General features: G+C 41.5%; 5 protein-coding genes across 12 annotated transcripts in view; 2 read left to right on the top strand and 3 right to left on the bottom strand.

The window, feature by feature from the left end:
• The window catches only part of reln (reelin), a 156,437-nt gene extending 149,377 nt beyond the window's left edge, over positions 1–7,060 (top strand). The window contains exons 62-65 of one of the 2 annotated variants that reach the window (XM_032523790.1): positions 1,019–1,216; positions 1,793–1,891; positions 3,849–3,854; positions 5,638–7,060. In XM_032523790.1, coding sequence (XP_032379681.1) covers positions 1,019–1,216; positions 1,793–1,891; positions 3,849–3,854; positions 5,638–5,734 — 400 coding nt within the window. In that variant the 3' untranslated portion in view covers positions 5,735–7,060. The remainder of the gene's footprint in view (positions 1–1,018; positions 1,217–1,792; positions 1,892–3,848; positions 3,855–5,637) is intronic. The other variant, XM_032523791.1, reaches the window with a different exon arrangement.
• A 567-nt stretch (positions 7,061–7,627) lies between these two features.
• On the bottom strand, positions 7,628–9,611 carry LOC116694210 (protein Bouncer-like). Of its 3 annotated transcripts, none has more exons than XM_032523803.1 (2): positions 9,516–9,611; positions 7,628–8,136 (listed from the first exon to the last, which is right to left on the bottom strand). In XM_032523803.1, the coding sequence occupies exons 1-2, from the start codon at positions 9,521–9,523 to the stop codon at positions 7,746–7,748; spliced, it is 399 nt and encodes a 132-aa protein (XP_032379694.1). In that variant the 5' UTR covers positions 9,524–9,611; the 3' UTR covers positions 7,628–7,745. The 3 variants fall into 3 exon arrangements, with proteins under 3 accessions (XP_032379694.1, XP_032379695.1, XP_032379696.1); XM_032523804.1 differs by lacking the exon at positions 9,516–9,611 and adding an exon at positions 9,381–9,498 and having other exon boundaries at positions 7,628–8,137; XM_032523805.1 differs by lacking the exon at positions 9,516–9,611 and adding an exon at positions 8,606–8,640.
• A 60-nt stretch (positions 9,612–9,671) lies between these two features.
• LOC116694208 (protein Bouncer-like) lies at positions 9,672–10,805 on the bottom strand. Its single transcript, XM_032523802.1, has 2 exons — positions 10,561–10,805; positions 9,672–10,411 (listed from the first exon to the last, which is right to left on the bottom strand). The coding sequence occupies exons 1-2, from the start codon at positions 10,581–10,583 to the stop codon at positions 9,943–9,945; spliced, it is 492 nt and encodes a 163-aa protein (XP_032379693.1). The 5' UTR covers positions 10,584–10,805; the 3' UTR covers positions 9,672–9,942.
• pik3c2g (phosphatidylinositol-4-phosphate 3-kinase catalytic subunit type 2 gamma) overlaps positions 10,614–13,704 on the top strand; it is a 20,145-nt gene continuing 17,054 nt past the window's right edge. Inside the window, exons 1-4 of one of the 3 annotated variants that reach the window (XM_032523794.1) lie at positions 12,368–12,497; positions 12,886–13,056; positions 13,087–13,415; positions 13,558–13,637. In XM_032523794.1, the coding sequence (XP_032379685.1) occupies positions 12,966–13,056; positions 13,087–13,415; positions 13,558–13,637 (500 nt within the window). In that variant the 5' untranslated portion in view covers positions 12,368–12,497; positions 12,886–12,965. Of the gene's footprint in view, positions 10,686–12,367; positions 12,498–12,885; positions 13,416–13,557; positions 13,638–13,704 lie in introns of those variants that run through there. The other 2 variants (XM_032523793.1, XM_032523792.1) reach the window with 2 other exon arrangements.
• Positions 10,906–12,053, bottom strand: LOC116694211 (small integral membrane protein 29). 3 transcript variants are annotated; one of them, XM_032523806.1, is made up of 5 exons: positions 11,902–12,053; positions 11,493–11,769; positions 11,381–11,409; positions 11,190–11,292; positions 10,906–11,072 (listed from the first exon to the last, which is right to left on the bottom strand). In XM_032523806.1, exons 2-5 carry the CDS (start codon positions 11,637–11,639, stop codon positions 11,019–11,021), a joined length of 333 nt encoding a protein of 110 aa, XP_032379697.1. In that variant the 5' UTR covers positions 11,640–11,769; positions 11,902–12,053; the 3' UTR covers positions 10,906–11,018. The 3 variants fall into 3 exon arrangements, with proteins under 3 accessions (XP_032379697.1, XP_032379699.1, XP_032379698.1); XM_032523808.1 differs by having other exon boundaries at positions 11,190–11,297; positions 11,389–11,409; XM_032523807.1 differs by having other exon boundaries at positions 11,493–11,946.

Genomic DNA, 13,704 nt, shown 5'->3' with positions numbered 1-13,704 from the left:
TTTCACCTATTTGCTGATGATATCCAACTTTACTGTTGCTTCAAGCCATCAGAGATCTTTAAGTTAAACTCCTTGCTCCATTGTCTTGTGGATATTAAAAAATGGTAAAGTGAAAACTCCCTGCAGCTAAATGCAGACAAAACAGAAACATTGATCATTGCCTGAGGATGCAATCCCTGGATTACACATACTTGGGGTATTTAGGTCATCTGCTAAGCCAAGTCTTAGAAATTTGGGAGTTATCCTGGACAAAGACATGTCGTTAGTGCAGCACTGCAACCAGCTGACAAGAAACTTTTTTCAGCTTTTTTCAGCTTTTTTCAATTAAGGAAAATCTCAAAACTTAGAAATATAGTTTCAAGAAATGATTTGAGCTTATCATTCGCCTTGTGTCTTCGCGGTTAAACTATTGTAATGTTTATTTTTATGCCTAAACCAAAGAGCTCTCTCGACTGCAATTGTACAAAACTCAGCAGCCAGAATTTTAACACGTACTAATAGGAGGTCTCACATATCCCAATCCTAAAAGAACTTCATGGCTGCCGTGTCTTATAGGATAAATTTTAAATTTTGGTTCTAGTTTTCAGAGCTTTACTGGCCAGGCTCCCCTCTATATTAGTGACTTGATTCAGCGTTATACCCCTGTGCGTCTCTGAGGTCTGTGGATCAGAACCTGCTGACGGTTCCACCGCACTCGCTACCGTACTAGAGGTGACCGATCTTTTCAAGCTGCCCCTAGGTTGTGGAATGACCTCACCGTCTATGCTCTTCTGATTCTGTTGATGCCTTCAAATGCAGACTAAAGACACATTTTTTGTTCAGGCTTTCAATTAGCTACTTGTGGTTGTATATCATGTACTGTCTATGCTTTAATTGTGTGTATTTTATGATATTAATGTTTTTGTTGTGAAGCACTTTGTGGCCCTATACCTGTGAAAGGCGCTATATAAATAAACTTTTACTTACTTACTTACTTTACAATCTTCTCTTTTTTCCATCCTTCTCTGTATCCCTACAGTAAGATCATGTTTGTGCTGCAGATCGGCAGCGTGGCACAGACAGACAGCTGTAACATAGCTCTGGATCAGGCTGACACAGTTGACCGAGCTGTGTTGCTGCAATACAGCGTCAACAATGGAGTAAGCTGGCACGTAATCGCCCAGCACCAGCCCAAAGACTTCATAAAGGCCCAGAGAGTCTCCTACAATATTCCACTGTGAGTTGCACACACAGTTAGTTACACTTAGTTTAAACACACCATTTTCTAATAAGGCACCATTTATAAAGGATATTTGTGTTATAACTAATGCCTTTATAAATGTTAATAAAGCTTTCATTAATGCTTCATGAATGTTATAAATGTTAGTCACTGATATATGGTAATGGAGTTGTCACTTTTAATAAACCATCGGCTAGTAAATAAACTGCAGTTATGCTTTTCAACTTTCTATCAAATCTGCATTTGTAAACATTTTACAAACAATTTCAATAAATCAATTTTGGCCCAGATGCTATGAGGCTGTTTTCCAGAAAGTAAGTGTCATACGGTCAACATTGGCCAAAGAGATTTTTCATAACCTCAAAGTTGTTCTTTATAATGGTTTATAACTGATCTATAAAGCATTATAATTAAAAAAGCCATGAGTTACAACTTTCAAACCCTTTATAAAGGGTGCCTTATTAGAAATTGGTGCTGTTATATAAATGTCATTAGGCTGGTTTGAAGAGACAACTATCATTGACATACTTGTTGATCCTCACTGACTGTGAATGTTTCCCATGGTCTCTCCAGAGAGGCGAGGGTTAAAGGAGTGATGCTGCGATGGTGGCAGCCACGCCACAACGGTGCAGGACATGACCAGTGGGCGTTGGACCATGTGGAAGTAGTTCTGTGAGTACCCAATTCACAGCCGTTCCCTGGCACCCCAGAATGCCCCCCCAAAAGAGATCTGCCCAACGTCTCAGCCTCCTCTGTAGAAACGGTCCCCTAACGAACGCAAGAATACATCATATACATACATACACTGTGCGCACATCTACATGTGTGCTGCTCTCCACGTACAACCAACCTCTCAGAAGAGTAAAACAAAGACTGCGGTGTTCTTTGCTGTGAAGAGTATTTTTTGTGGATGGCTGTTTTGCAGATCAACTTGTGCTTTCAGATCATCATATTTTCAGTGTCTTGTAGAACCCATGCATCTCCCGTACAAACAACCTGTCAAGAATGCATGTATTTTTTCCCTAAAATGTCACTGAAAAAGTATGTAACACTTCACACTTTAAAAGGGCGTAGGTATTGTTTAATTAAACAATTGAAATCTTTAAAACATTCATTAAATGTTGCCATACGTTTACATACTGAAGCCCTCATAAGATTTGAACTACTCATTCACATGTTGATTCATAAGTTACAATATTGGCTCATTTACAGTTAGCTCACCTGCACCCTATTGGCCATTATCAGGCATTACACATAGCGCAGAACCAAGATAATATATAAAATACAGAAACTGTGAAGGTGGCTTCACATCTATGACAGTAAAGGCCCATAGTCTGACTGGTCTGTTGTTGTTTTCATGTTCACGTTCATATCACGTGCAAACTGGTCCTGCATTTCATTCTACTGGGAATAAAGAAATCTTAAAAATTCTTAATTTTTATTTGATGGAACTTGCAGACACCCTGCATTGATTCACAGATTGTCTATCTCTTTCTGTCTTTCCCTTTTTACATTTATATTGCATTTAATCTGTATCCTGGATCAGTAAACATTTTCTTTATGTGGAAGACAATGCCAGTTTTCAAAGTTGCAAAGCTGGAGATTCTGCAGGGCACTGAAGATGTCATGAACATGGTCCATATTCAGCGAGCATATTCTTAACATGGAAATATCATAAAGCATTTTGAATGCATTTTCTGCATGTTGTTGTTGGTATTAGAGCAATGGTCCCTCTGATGTGGGTGCTGATTGTTCATTTACATCTGTACCCAATGCATTTGAAATTCTGCATAAAACAACCACGTAAGGCACTCCAATATTTAATTTACAGTTGATAAAAAGTTGCACACACAAACACATTTATGCCTAACCTGAGCTGTCCCTGGTCTACGTGGTCGTGACCTGTCCCCCTTCCTCCCTGTGCACTCCCACGGTTTTCAACAGTGTCTGCTGAAAAGAGTGACCGTGATCTTCACACTTTGCTCTGTTGTTTATTTCTCTCTGTTCACCACTCCTCCACTCCTTCACACATTCTTCCTCTCACTCTACTCCTGCTCAATCTTTTCTTTTGCTTCACACCCCTTTCCTCCCGGCTGCTTAATGTCGCTGATGTGGTTGATAATTCCATCATGCTCACTCCTCTGCTTGTGCCGCATCATATCCTACCTTACTTTCTCCTCCTCCTCGTCCTCCTCCTTCTCCTCCTCCCATTCTGGCATACAACGGATGGATTACTGCTATATATCTTGCTCTCTGTCTTCTATTCTATCTGTGGTTATCTTTCACTTTCCCTTCATCTTTGTTACATTTCTTACCTGTCTCCTCACTTTATCTGTACAACTTAATCTCTACCAACTACTCTTCTGCTCTACATTCTTCTTTCATATTATTTCCTCCTCCTTCTCTTTACCTTTCTCTAACACTATCACTTCTTCTTCCTTGAACCTCTGACTATCTTTATGCCTCTTCTCTCTCCTCCCTTCTCCCTGCTTTGGGCCCCTGCCTCCCCAGGCCGGGGCTCCTACCCCCCCAGACCTTTCTGCGAGACAGCAGTCCCCTCCTGCTTCTCCCCTCTCGCGCTCTAACCTCTGCTCTCTTCTGTATTCTGCTCCCTCTGGCATGGCTGTAGTGTGAGGTAAGTTCTCCGCCTCTTCCTGAATGCAGCCCCCTCCCTCACCCTCACCCTCTTCCCTACCCTTTCTTCTCCCTGTTACACTGTGCACACTCTCCCACACTTTCACTGACACACCCAGCCCTCCTCATCACCACCACAGTCATGTTCATGCCCTCGCCTTAACTCAAGCCCCAGGCAGGTCAACAAGCAGACCAGCTGCTAACAGTGTCCAGGTGGAGGCTCTCCGACAAAATAATCCAACACACAGATCCTGAGAGACAGTGCAAAGCAGTACTACAACAAGACAGTGAATAGAAAACAGAGCCATAAAATCTAAAATAAATGGTGGCAATTAAGTTTTTGTTTTTTTTGACAGTAACTGACATACATCCTCTTAAAGGGGTCAACACAATGTCACTGGATAAAAACAAATTCCTGATAAATAGCGTTGATTTTGAATGTGCAGTTTACACAACCCTTTGGGCATAATGTACGGTGTATATATATATATATATATATATATAATAATTTACATGTACAAATGTCAATGATACTGTGTTTGTGTGTGTATGTGTGATGTAATCCATCACTATACCTATCTCTGTTTGTTTTGTTGCAAACTGTTGTATTATTTCTGACCTAGCTAATCATTTACAAGTCAACACACAAAATTCAATTATCCTGCTTGACAAAGATTGCTGTTGGTAGGTCCAGCATTACACTCCAGCCCACCAGCATCAGTTGCAATGTAGGGCATCTCACATCATTAATTTCAGATGAAGGCCCATTTGGCTTGAGAGTTTCATTTGACTAACCTCCTCCATCCAGCTCATTGCAGGGCTACGGATCAACTGTTGCGACAGCTTTTTATCCTTTTTTCACTCATAGCTGTCTGTCTGTCTGTCTGTAGACAACAACAACAGCATGACACTGAGCCAGGAACTCCCTCCTTACTTCAGTACCCTCTGGTTTCTGACCAAAAGAAAACGTGTGCGCGCACAAACACACACAAACACACACACACACACACACACACACACATGCAGTTTACCAGCCTTCCGTCCTATCCACCTTCACACTTCCACCTCCGCAGCATCAACCATCACGCAAGCACACACCATATCCTACCCTACCCCATCCCTCCTGATCCCCCCGCTTTGCAGAGGCCCCTGCCTGCCCTGGCTGCACAACTGGCTCACTGGCAACGCCCTGCTGGATGGAAGAGGCAATAAACAGGCTAAGCAAGAGCGCTCTTCCGCAGCTTTTTTCTGTGTCTCTTGGTTCCAAAACCACCCCTTCTATGCTCATAATTCTGCATTTTTATAGCGTTGGTTTACTTTTTTTCTTTCACTCAGCGATGGCTGTTAACTCTGACCTCAAACACTCAGTGTCAGAGTTCCCCCCCTAGCATCTCTGGTTGTATGTTTGTAGACTCTGTGTCCCATGTCTTGTCCTGTGACATTTGGTCTTATATACATGTAGTTCTATCTCCATTTTCACCATCTAGCTGCATCTCATTTGTGCAGAACGTAAACAAATACAGTTTTGTAGAGTAGCGCCACCCATTCTCCAAGCCATGAGACCCATATTGAGTGTTTGAGGTTATGGCTGACATTTTTTTAAAAGACAGCATGAACATGGATGTGAGTGAGTACCAAAGCTGCATTTAACTATTTGTGTGTTTGTATGCATGGATGAAAATGTGTGCATGGGAATGTGTGGATTCGTAGTGCCCTTTATGCGGCCACTAATGTTCACACTCCTCCTCCCCCTCCCCTCTTTCACCTTCTTTGTATCCCTGCAGCACTCGTAAACAAAACTACATGATGAACTTTGCCAGACAGACCGGTGCGCGTCACTACTACAGCCGCAAGAGGCGGGCACTGCAACAGCGTGCCTGAACCCACCAAGAAGGGATTCGCCCTCTGACCTGCCAATCACACATTGACCTGCAACACCCATCTTTTTGCTCCTGATGACATATTGCCCTGTCGAGTCCCATCCACCAGCGGATTCCAGTCAGCCTTAGTTCCCTTACCCATCTCTCCCTACCCTCTGCCACAAACACAGGCCATCCAATCAGCTTACGCCGCCAATCATGGCCTTCCCAACCACATGGGTCGGCGGGAATGAAACTCAGAAGAGAGTGAAACGGCCATTTTGTTTCCTTTTTTTCTTGAACGGTCTGGGTTTGTAGTTGTTCTTCTAATTGTTGCTGTGGTTCCTCTTTTTCCTGTTCCCACCTTCCATAACCGTTCCTCTGGCTTACCTTCATGTCATCCCCCATCCCTATCCTCATCCTCCTTCTCCTACCACACTGTGAAATTGAGACATAATGTATCACTGCTGAACTGACCAGCCGATTGGAGAGTTGCCTCCCAGTTCCACTGAGCCGTCGGGGGGGAGGACCACTCCACTGCCGCCAACTGGTACGCCAGGAGAAAGACCACAACGATGACACTGACCATGAAGAGGAATAACGGTGATGAAGAAGCTCAAAAAAGAAAGAAAAAGAAAAAAAAGAGTACTATGTTCTTGCTGTTCTGTGTGTCTGTGGTTTCTTTTTGTGACAAGTTGACTGTGGTGTTCTGTTCATTTGTTCGTTTGTTTTCTACTAATTCATATGCTTTTAAGGGGCGGGGGTTGCTGGGTTCTGTTTCCTTTTCCGTGTTTATCTGGAATAGATGTGGGCAGGGTGGAAAAAAGCCCGGCCTCCACAGGAAGAAGGAACGAAGGAATGATTTGCACGACGAGAAAAGGAGAAAATACGAAAAAATTAAAGACTGAACATTGATTTTTGTTTGTTTTTTTAAATAATTTTTTTATATATGTTGGTTCCCGAAAATACAGATATTTATGGTAAATGGTTCTTCACGTAACCTATTTAAGATGCACTGTGCGTGAAATCTGTATGTTATTTTCCAGTGTTAAGTTATGAAGCAGTTGAGTCAGGCTCTCTGACTGCATCATCTCCCCTCTTCTTTCTCTTTCCAGTTCTCATGTGCTGTTTCCCCCTTCCCATCCTCTCTCTTTCTCTCTGCTGATTTCTGATACCTGGAGGTGAGGCTCTATTAGTGTTGTTTTTTGAAGTCTGTGTAATATGGACCATCTGCCCTCAGTGTAACTCCAGTATAGCAATCTCCTGTATATATATGTATATCCACTATGGGGAGACCCAGCAGCCTTATAAAAGGGAAAATAAAGAACTGTCCAAACCTCATATTGTACACAGTGCTTCAACTGCTCTTTTTCACTCTTAAAAGATAAGCCTGGCATGTTTTTGTCAACAAATCTCAACTGTCAATACTTTGACTTTCCTTCACTGTCAGTGGGACCCCCAGCCCATTCCCACTGATTCCTACCAAGGATGCGGAAACAAAGTACACAGCAGGATGTGTGTGTGTGTGTGTGAGAGAGAGTGAGAGAGAGAGATTGACTCTAAACTACAGTGCTACATGTTCCTTCATAATGAACATGTCTCTAAGTAGAAGTTTGTCTCGTTGATATGTTTGTTTTGGACAACAATAGAGCTCTTTAGCACAGGAGGAATAACATCAGGACATGGAAACAAATATACGTTGACAATAAGATAAATATATCACCAGCCCTGTCTGGTATATGCATGTTGGTGTGAGTGGCAGAGAGTTTTCAAAAGATCATAGAATATAATTTTGTTTCCACATATTTATTTATAGACATTAATACATTATAAAAATACATTTTTATACCCGCATTGTAAAAAAACATATGCCATTACCATGGTGTACACCTCAGTGTCTTCAGACTGGGCATTCACCACCCTGAGGCTGCAGAGATGCCTCTGAGCACTGCTCACTTGGTGTTGAACAATACATCTTCCCCCTTGACATAAGCCCCTAAAAATGGCTGTTACATACAGTAGCACATCAGTTGTCACAGGCGGCTGGCCAACGCAGCTACAACTACAAGTGTTACAGTAAAGTAGAGGGATTTAGGTGTGACACCTGGGCAGGAGTTACAGTATGGCCAATCACAGCAGTTGTAGGTCATTTTGTAGATGGTTCCTTTACTGGTAAGGCTGTGCACCTGGCTGCAGTCACCCTCCGCCATGCAGCCCCTGGCTGACAGGACGCTGTGGTTACCATAGCGACCATCGGCCTTGAAGCACAGCTCATTAGGGGGGCACTCTGTCACAATGAGCTCAACAGTTCTCCCCTTCTCCTGGATGTAGCTGTAGTAGCAGCGCAGGTTGTCACAGAGCATTGACGGGAGGAGAAGGTAGAACCACAACACCGCAACGTGCAGGAGCTGCAACATGTCCAGTCTGCAAGTTAAAGAGAGCCATTTTGTATTTTACTGACCTTATATTGTAGCAATAAAAAAAAGCCACAAACTTAGTAGTTCCATTCTTATTAGATTTATAAAAACGGTATGTGTCAAGTTCCAAAACCACTGAGTCCCACTTTCTTTAATGCAAATGTTTATTTTTCATATTCTACTACCACAGTTTGCAGACTTTCTGTTAAACATTTGTGGTCTCAGAGCTAATATCAAGTCACATCACTTTAAGTTATGTGGTTCCTAACCAGAACAACCGCAGCTGCGTCATTGTTTTAATGCACCGCCTGCCTTGAGAGCGACGCCACATGTGTGCACGTACACAGCCATATTGAGAAGTGTTCATGTATTCAAGAGCATGCATTCTCTCTTTTGAATGTTTGTCTTTGAGCTTCTGTAAAACCTGCTAGGTTTTATTACTACAATTCTCAGTGTTGCAACAGGGCCTAATTAACCTTGATCTGTGTCTCAAACTTTGTCAATAGGATTGAAAATTCAAATAATTCAAATTTAAATCAAATTAAACACAATCCAAATGCAACATCCAGCCAACAGATCAGTCCGATTTTGCATCAAATTATTACACTGAAAAATGTCCAATTACTCATTAGGTAAATAAACTGAAAAAATACAGCACAAAAAAAAAAAAAAATCTAATTGAAATCTTTCAAGTCAGTATCAAGAGACTGAACTGAAAAGTTTTAAATTTAGCAACAAAAAAGTGAATTAGACTGAAAATATTTCATTCAAATGTGGAAAACAGCCTATTCAAATCAAATACTCAAACATTCTCAATCCCATTCAAACTTTTAAAACCTGATTTAAAATAAGACTCAAAGATAAGATAATTCAGTTAAAATACTCAAAACCGAATAATATGCAACTCAGCAGAAGGTAAAGTGAAACAATTTAATTCAGCACCACTTAAGGATGAAACGTCAAACAAGAAACGTGAAAAGATATTTAAAAACAATTGCTTAACAAGCTGTTCTTTGGCAATCAATACTATTTTACCTCATGCATAAGGGTCAAAATATTTTGATGTTGAAAAACATAAAACTATGTTAATTATGGCAAGTAGAGGCTCTAACTGTTACCCAAATGAGGAAGTTACAGCGCTAGCTCAACCACCACTGAGCTTTGAATGGTTAGCCGAACGCTGTGGTCACATTTGCTGCAGTTCTTAAGACAAGAAACAGTTCACTTTTCATTCTACAACTCATACTTAGCCTGACATGTAAAATCAACTTTTATTCAATGGTGTGAATGATCTCCACTGATTGTCACATTCAAAATGCCTGAAGCTGTAAAGGCAGAAACCTTTTCAGTGTGCAACTTTTAAAAACAAGTACTATGAAGACTCACCTGCACATTTAGGATTTAATTGCAGTCAAACAGGCAAAACTTTTCAGAGCTTCTCCTGATGAACTCTAATCTCACCACTGATCTTCCTGCACAGGCCACACCTCCTAGCACACCTGCTTGTAATATATCAACAGAGGAACTACACCACATGGGAGACTTAATTATGGTGCTTTTATTTTGCTGCATTCATCAATAACCACAGACACAATGTCAGCATTTACTCTATATACCAAGAGGATGGCTGACAAATCCACTTTTTTCTCTCTAAAGTTAACAAGTTTTTACTTCTCATTTACACATTAATTTAGCAAAAATACAAATACTCACAAACATTTGATCAAATGCCTTTTGGAGGCTTAGGTTAGTGTCTATGGCTAACAGGCCTATCCCAAGCCTTATGTAAGTACTTCTATAATGCTGTGGCAAGTCATCTGGAGTTCTTCGACGATGTGTAATTTGCACATGAATCCCAGGGATCCTCTCTAAAAACTTTGGTGACATTAGTGTAATCTATTTTGTCTGTGGTTATCCCCAGTAGCATCTTCAGTTTGGTGTCAGACTTTGGCTGGCCGTTGCATTCGTCTTTGCAGCAGCAGGTGTGGCTAACGTTGTACTTGACCCCCCGATAAGAGGTGATTTCATGGGAGCCACAGAGTTTGGTGTCCACGCAGCCCTGAGCCGACAGGATGTGGAGGGAGCCGTAGCGGCCTTCGGAGCTGGAACAGCGCTGATCTGGCAGACACTGGCTGATGATTTTGGGGCAGGACATGCCTTTGTGCTGCAGAGGACAGTAGTAACACAGCAGGCTGTCCAGACTCAGGGCGGGGAGGACCAGAGCTGTGGCCGACAGGATGGAGGTCAGGAACCAGCGTGGTCCCAACAGATGGGCCTCCAGACTAATGCACATCCACACACAGAGTTAAGAGAGAGGATGCAGACAGGAAACATTTTCATATAATATATATATTCAAACACTTTCACTTAATTATACACATTAATCAGTTAGGTTTTATGGGTTTCAATTGTTTTTAGGTTCAATGTTCACCTGCTTTTTCTTTGTGATGCCATATGCCTGTATGTCAAAAGAAAACAGACTGTGTGAAGATTTGTCAACCTGAGGAACCTCCAAACACCAACCCAGCAAACCCTCTGATTACCAAGCAGAAACAGGTGTGTCTTTAACGCCTTTTTGAGCCCAATCAAAAAATATTATAATTTTTAGAAATACACACGCAAAACAAAAAGGTTTTAAATTGGATTTTAGCTTCCAGGTAATTGCTCATAAATAACATCTTGCTGTATCCTTCAAAGTCTCAACTAAAGCAAAAGAGACTTGTCATGAGGGAAGAAATTAAATCAGTTCATGTAGTGCTATAGCTGTTGAATTATGTTTTTATTATTAAGAGTCCAGTCTATATTTGTAAAGCATCTGCAACACAAAATAGATATGGAGAAATCTTCCTGTAATTTGGCCACATTGTTTTTTCTTTCTTGATTTTCTGTTCATGTTCCATACACAGATGAAAAGGAGAGCTTTCCCTCCTTATACAACGGTTCCTGCAAGGGAAAACAAAGGTTTGATAAGCTAAAAGGTTCATTACCAGCCATGTGTATATGATAAAAAAATGAGGTATATTGTGTATGGTTAGTGAAGTTTTAGTGTTTTTTGCTTACAATCAGCTCCTCCTCTTCCCTGCCAGAGTCCTCCCACTCTTCTTCTTCCTCTGCGGCGTCATAGCTGTACAGAGGAATCATCCTATGGCGCAGCTCATCTAGTCTGTAGCAAAGTATGAAAAAGAAAAATCAAACATTAAAGATACCAAATTGATCTGAAAGTGATGCTTAAACCACAGAAACCACCTTACCTTGACCTCCTCCTCCTGATGTAAACAACCTGAAGAGAAGCACAACAAAAACTTAAAAGATAAATCTATATGATGCAGTCATGTGAAATTAAAGATGCAGAACTGTTCTTACCATTGCCAGAACACATCCAATCAGTATGAGTAGTACAAAGGGAAGCAGTGCATAGTAACCAGGAAATCCAGATTTGTGGTTTGAGGGTGAAATGTGGGGAGTTGTGGTGTTGAAATGCATTTCTTTCTGCTCAATCTCCTCCCTCATACTGTACAGAACACCCCTCTGCTGGGTGCACCTCAGCTGACACCTTTGTGACACATTCAATGGAGCGCCATTGCTGTCATTCTCACTGAAAGTCCATGTTTCTCCACCCCTGGAAGACTCCTAATTATTGCTAAAGAGAGTCAAACAGCACACACAGTTTACTAAGATGAATCAACCAGCAATCCCTATGTAGGACATGTTCAAATGAAAGTACCCAGAAAGTTGATGATAGTACAAAAAAGACTGAGTAATTTAATCTTACCTTATGTGTCATATGTAGAGTTCGGAAAAAATCTATTTCTTTCTCGCTACTTTTATCTCACACATCACATTAGAACACTGTGCTAACATACCTCAACCTGCTCAATGACATTCCTGAGTTAGGAGGGGATGTGATGTCATTGTTTAGTTGAAATTGCTAGATGTGTATAGTACTCACATCACAAGTTCACTTTTTTTTTTTTACACAGTACTGTGGTAATTACAGCACAGTGGTATGAATAGGCTATATCGTGTTAATAGCTTTAATAAGGGTCAAAATTGTACTTACAATAAAATAACTTTAAATGTATCTGGATTGTTTTGTAAATTTGATTTTGAAACTAATTCACGTCAACAACCACAGTGACGCAGACACATGTGATGTTCTTTTTCCTCCAGCAGAGGGAAGGTTGTTGTGGGTTTGCAGAAGAGGGATGAGGGGAGGGGAGGGGAGGGGACAGTGGGAGGGGTGAGGGAGCACTGTTAGGAAGCTTTCCAAATCTTGTGCAGGTCCAACTAGCTTAGCATGGCTTCAGTCAGGCACACGCTGTCAACACAGGACAGGTTTACAGCGACACAATTAACACAGCTTTGATGGTAAGTTGCCAACAAAAAGCTCCCAATTACTTGCAATACGTTTGGTATTTTGAGCTCATCTAAAGTTCTCAACTATGAATGTGTGTGAGATCCTTAGTAATGTGACAAGTTTTTTTGTATTGAATGATAAAGTTTTGACCAAACGGAGTTTTAATATTTAACTCATGAAAAGATTATGGTCTTGTAGTTGAAGACGTTAGTGGGCCATTGATGAAGTGGCGCGCACCGGTAGATTTCCTGTCAAGATTTGAAAGCTTGTTAATAATTAGCGTTAACCCGTAGGTTCAGTTAGACTCAAGTCATAAAACACCTGCCCTGTCTGCAACACGTCTCGTATATGTGACTAATTCCTAATTCTGTTTTTCATTATTGGTTTAATTCCACGTAGATCTGTATTCTGCTGTGTTGTGAAGTGAGGACGTTTTAAGAGCGTGAAACAGGAGGTCTTGCACGACTTCCTAAAATGTGATGGATCCCTATCAAAAGCGAAAGGGAACAATCCAGGAACAAGATGCAAGCGTCGTTGACATACCAATGCCTCTTACTGAGGATATAGCTGGAATGCACATTTATGAAGTCTTTCCTGAAGTTGATGAGACTCCTTTGAATGAGTCCACCTTGACTGGGATCATATCCCAACCCAACCCGCCAGGCAATCTCTGGGGTGATGGAGGAGGAGGAGGTCCTGGGGATACAGAGCACATAAGCACAAATGGGCTTCCCCCAGTGCGTCACCCTCTCCCTTTACCCAGAACCAGGTTTCCTAGTGCATGCTTACCATGTAGACAAGGCCAAGGACCCCCTCCTGTCCCCCCCAGGACACAAATACCCCACCGCAACATCAACAGGCAGCTTTCCTGTGACCTCCCTGAGCCCGCTCACAAACTTAATCGTTCCAGGACAGAAATAGACAATTATGTGAGTATCTCTTGTAGTTTCTCTCTGGGTTAAGACAAAAAACTCCCCTTGTGATTAAATCAAATGACCGAAATTAAAAAGTGGCAAAATCAGAGTAAAGGCCTCAGTGTGTAATATGTCTTTTTTTTCCTTCACATCATAGGACCCGTGGACCATCGCACTAACAGACACTCCACAAGGCAGCACCAAGAGGCTGGCTTCTTTTTGTGCGGCAACTTCCAAGTGAGTGAGCAAATGCGTACAAATTAGTTTCTATATACTTAAAGGTCCCATGACATGGTGCTCTTTG

Source organism: Etheostoma spectabile, chromosome 8 (assembly GCF_008692095.1).
Source record: "Etheostoma spectabile isolate EspeVRDwgs_2016 chromosome 8, UIUC_Espe_1.0, whole genome shotgun sequence".
Classification (NCBI taxonomy): Eukaryota; Metazoa; Chordata; class Actinopteri; order Perciformes; family Percidae; genus Etheostoma; species Etheostoma spectabile.
This window is presented reverse-complemented; position numbering and strand designations above follow the sequence as displayed.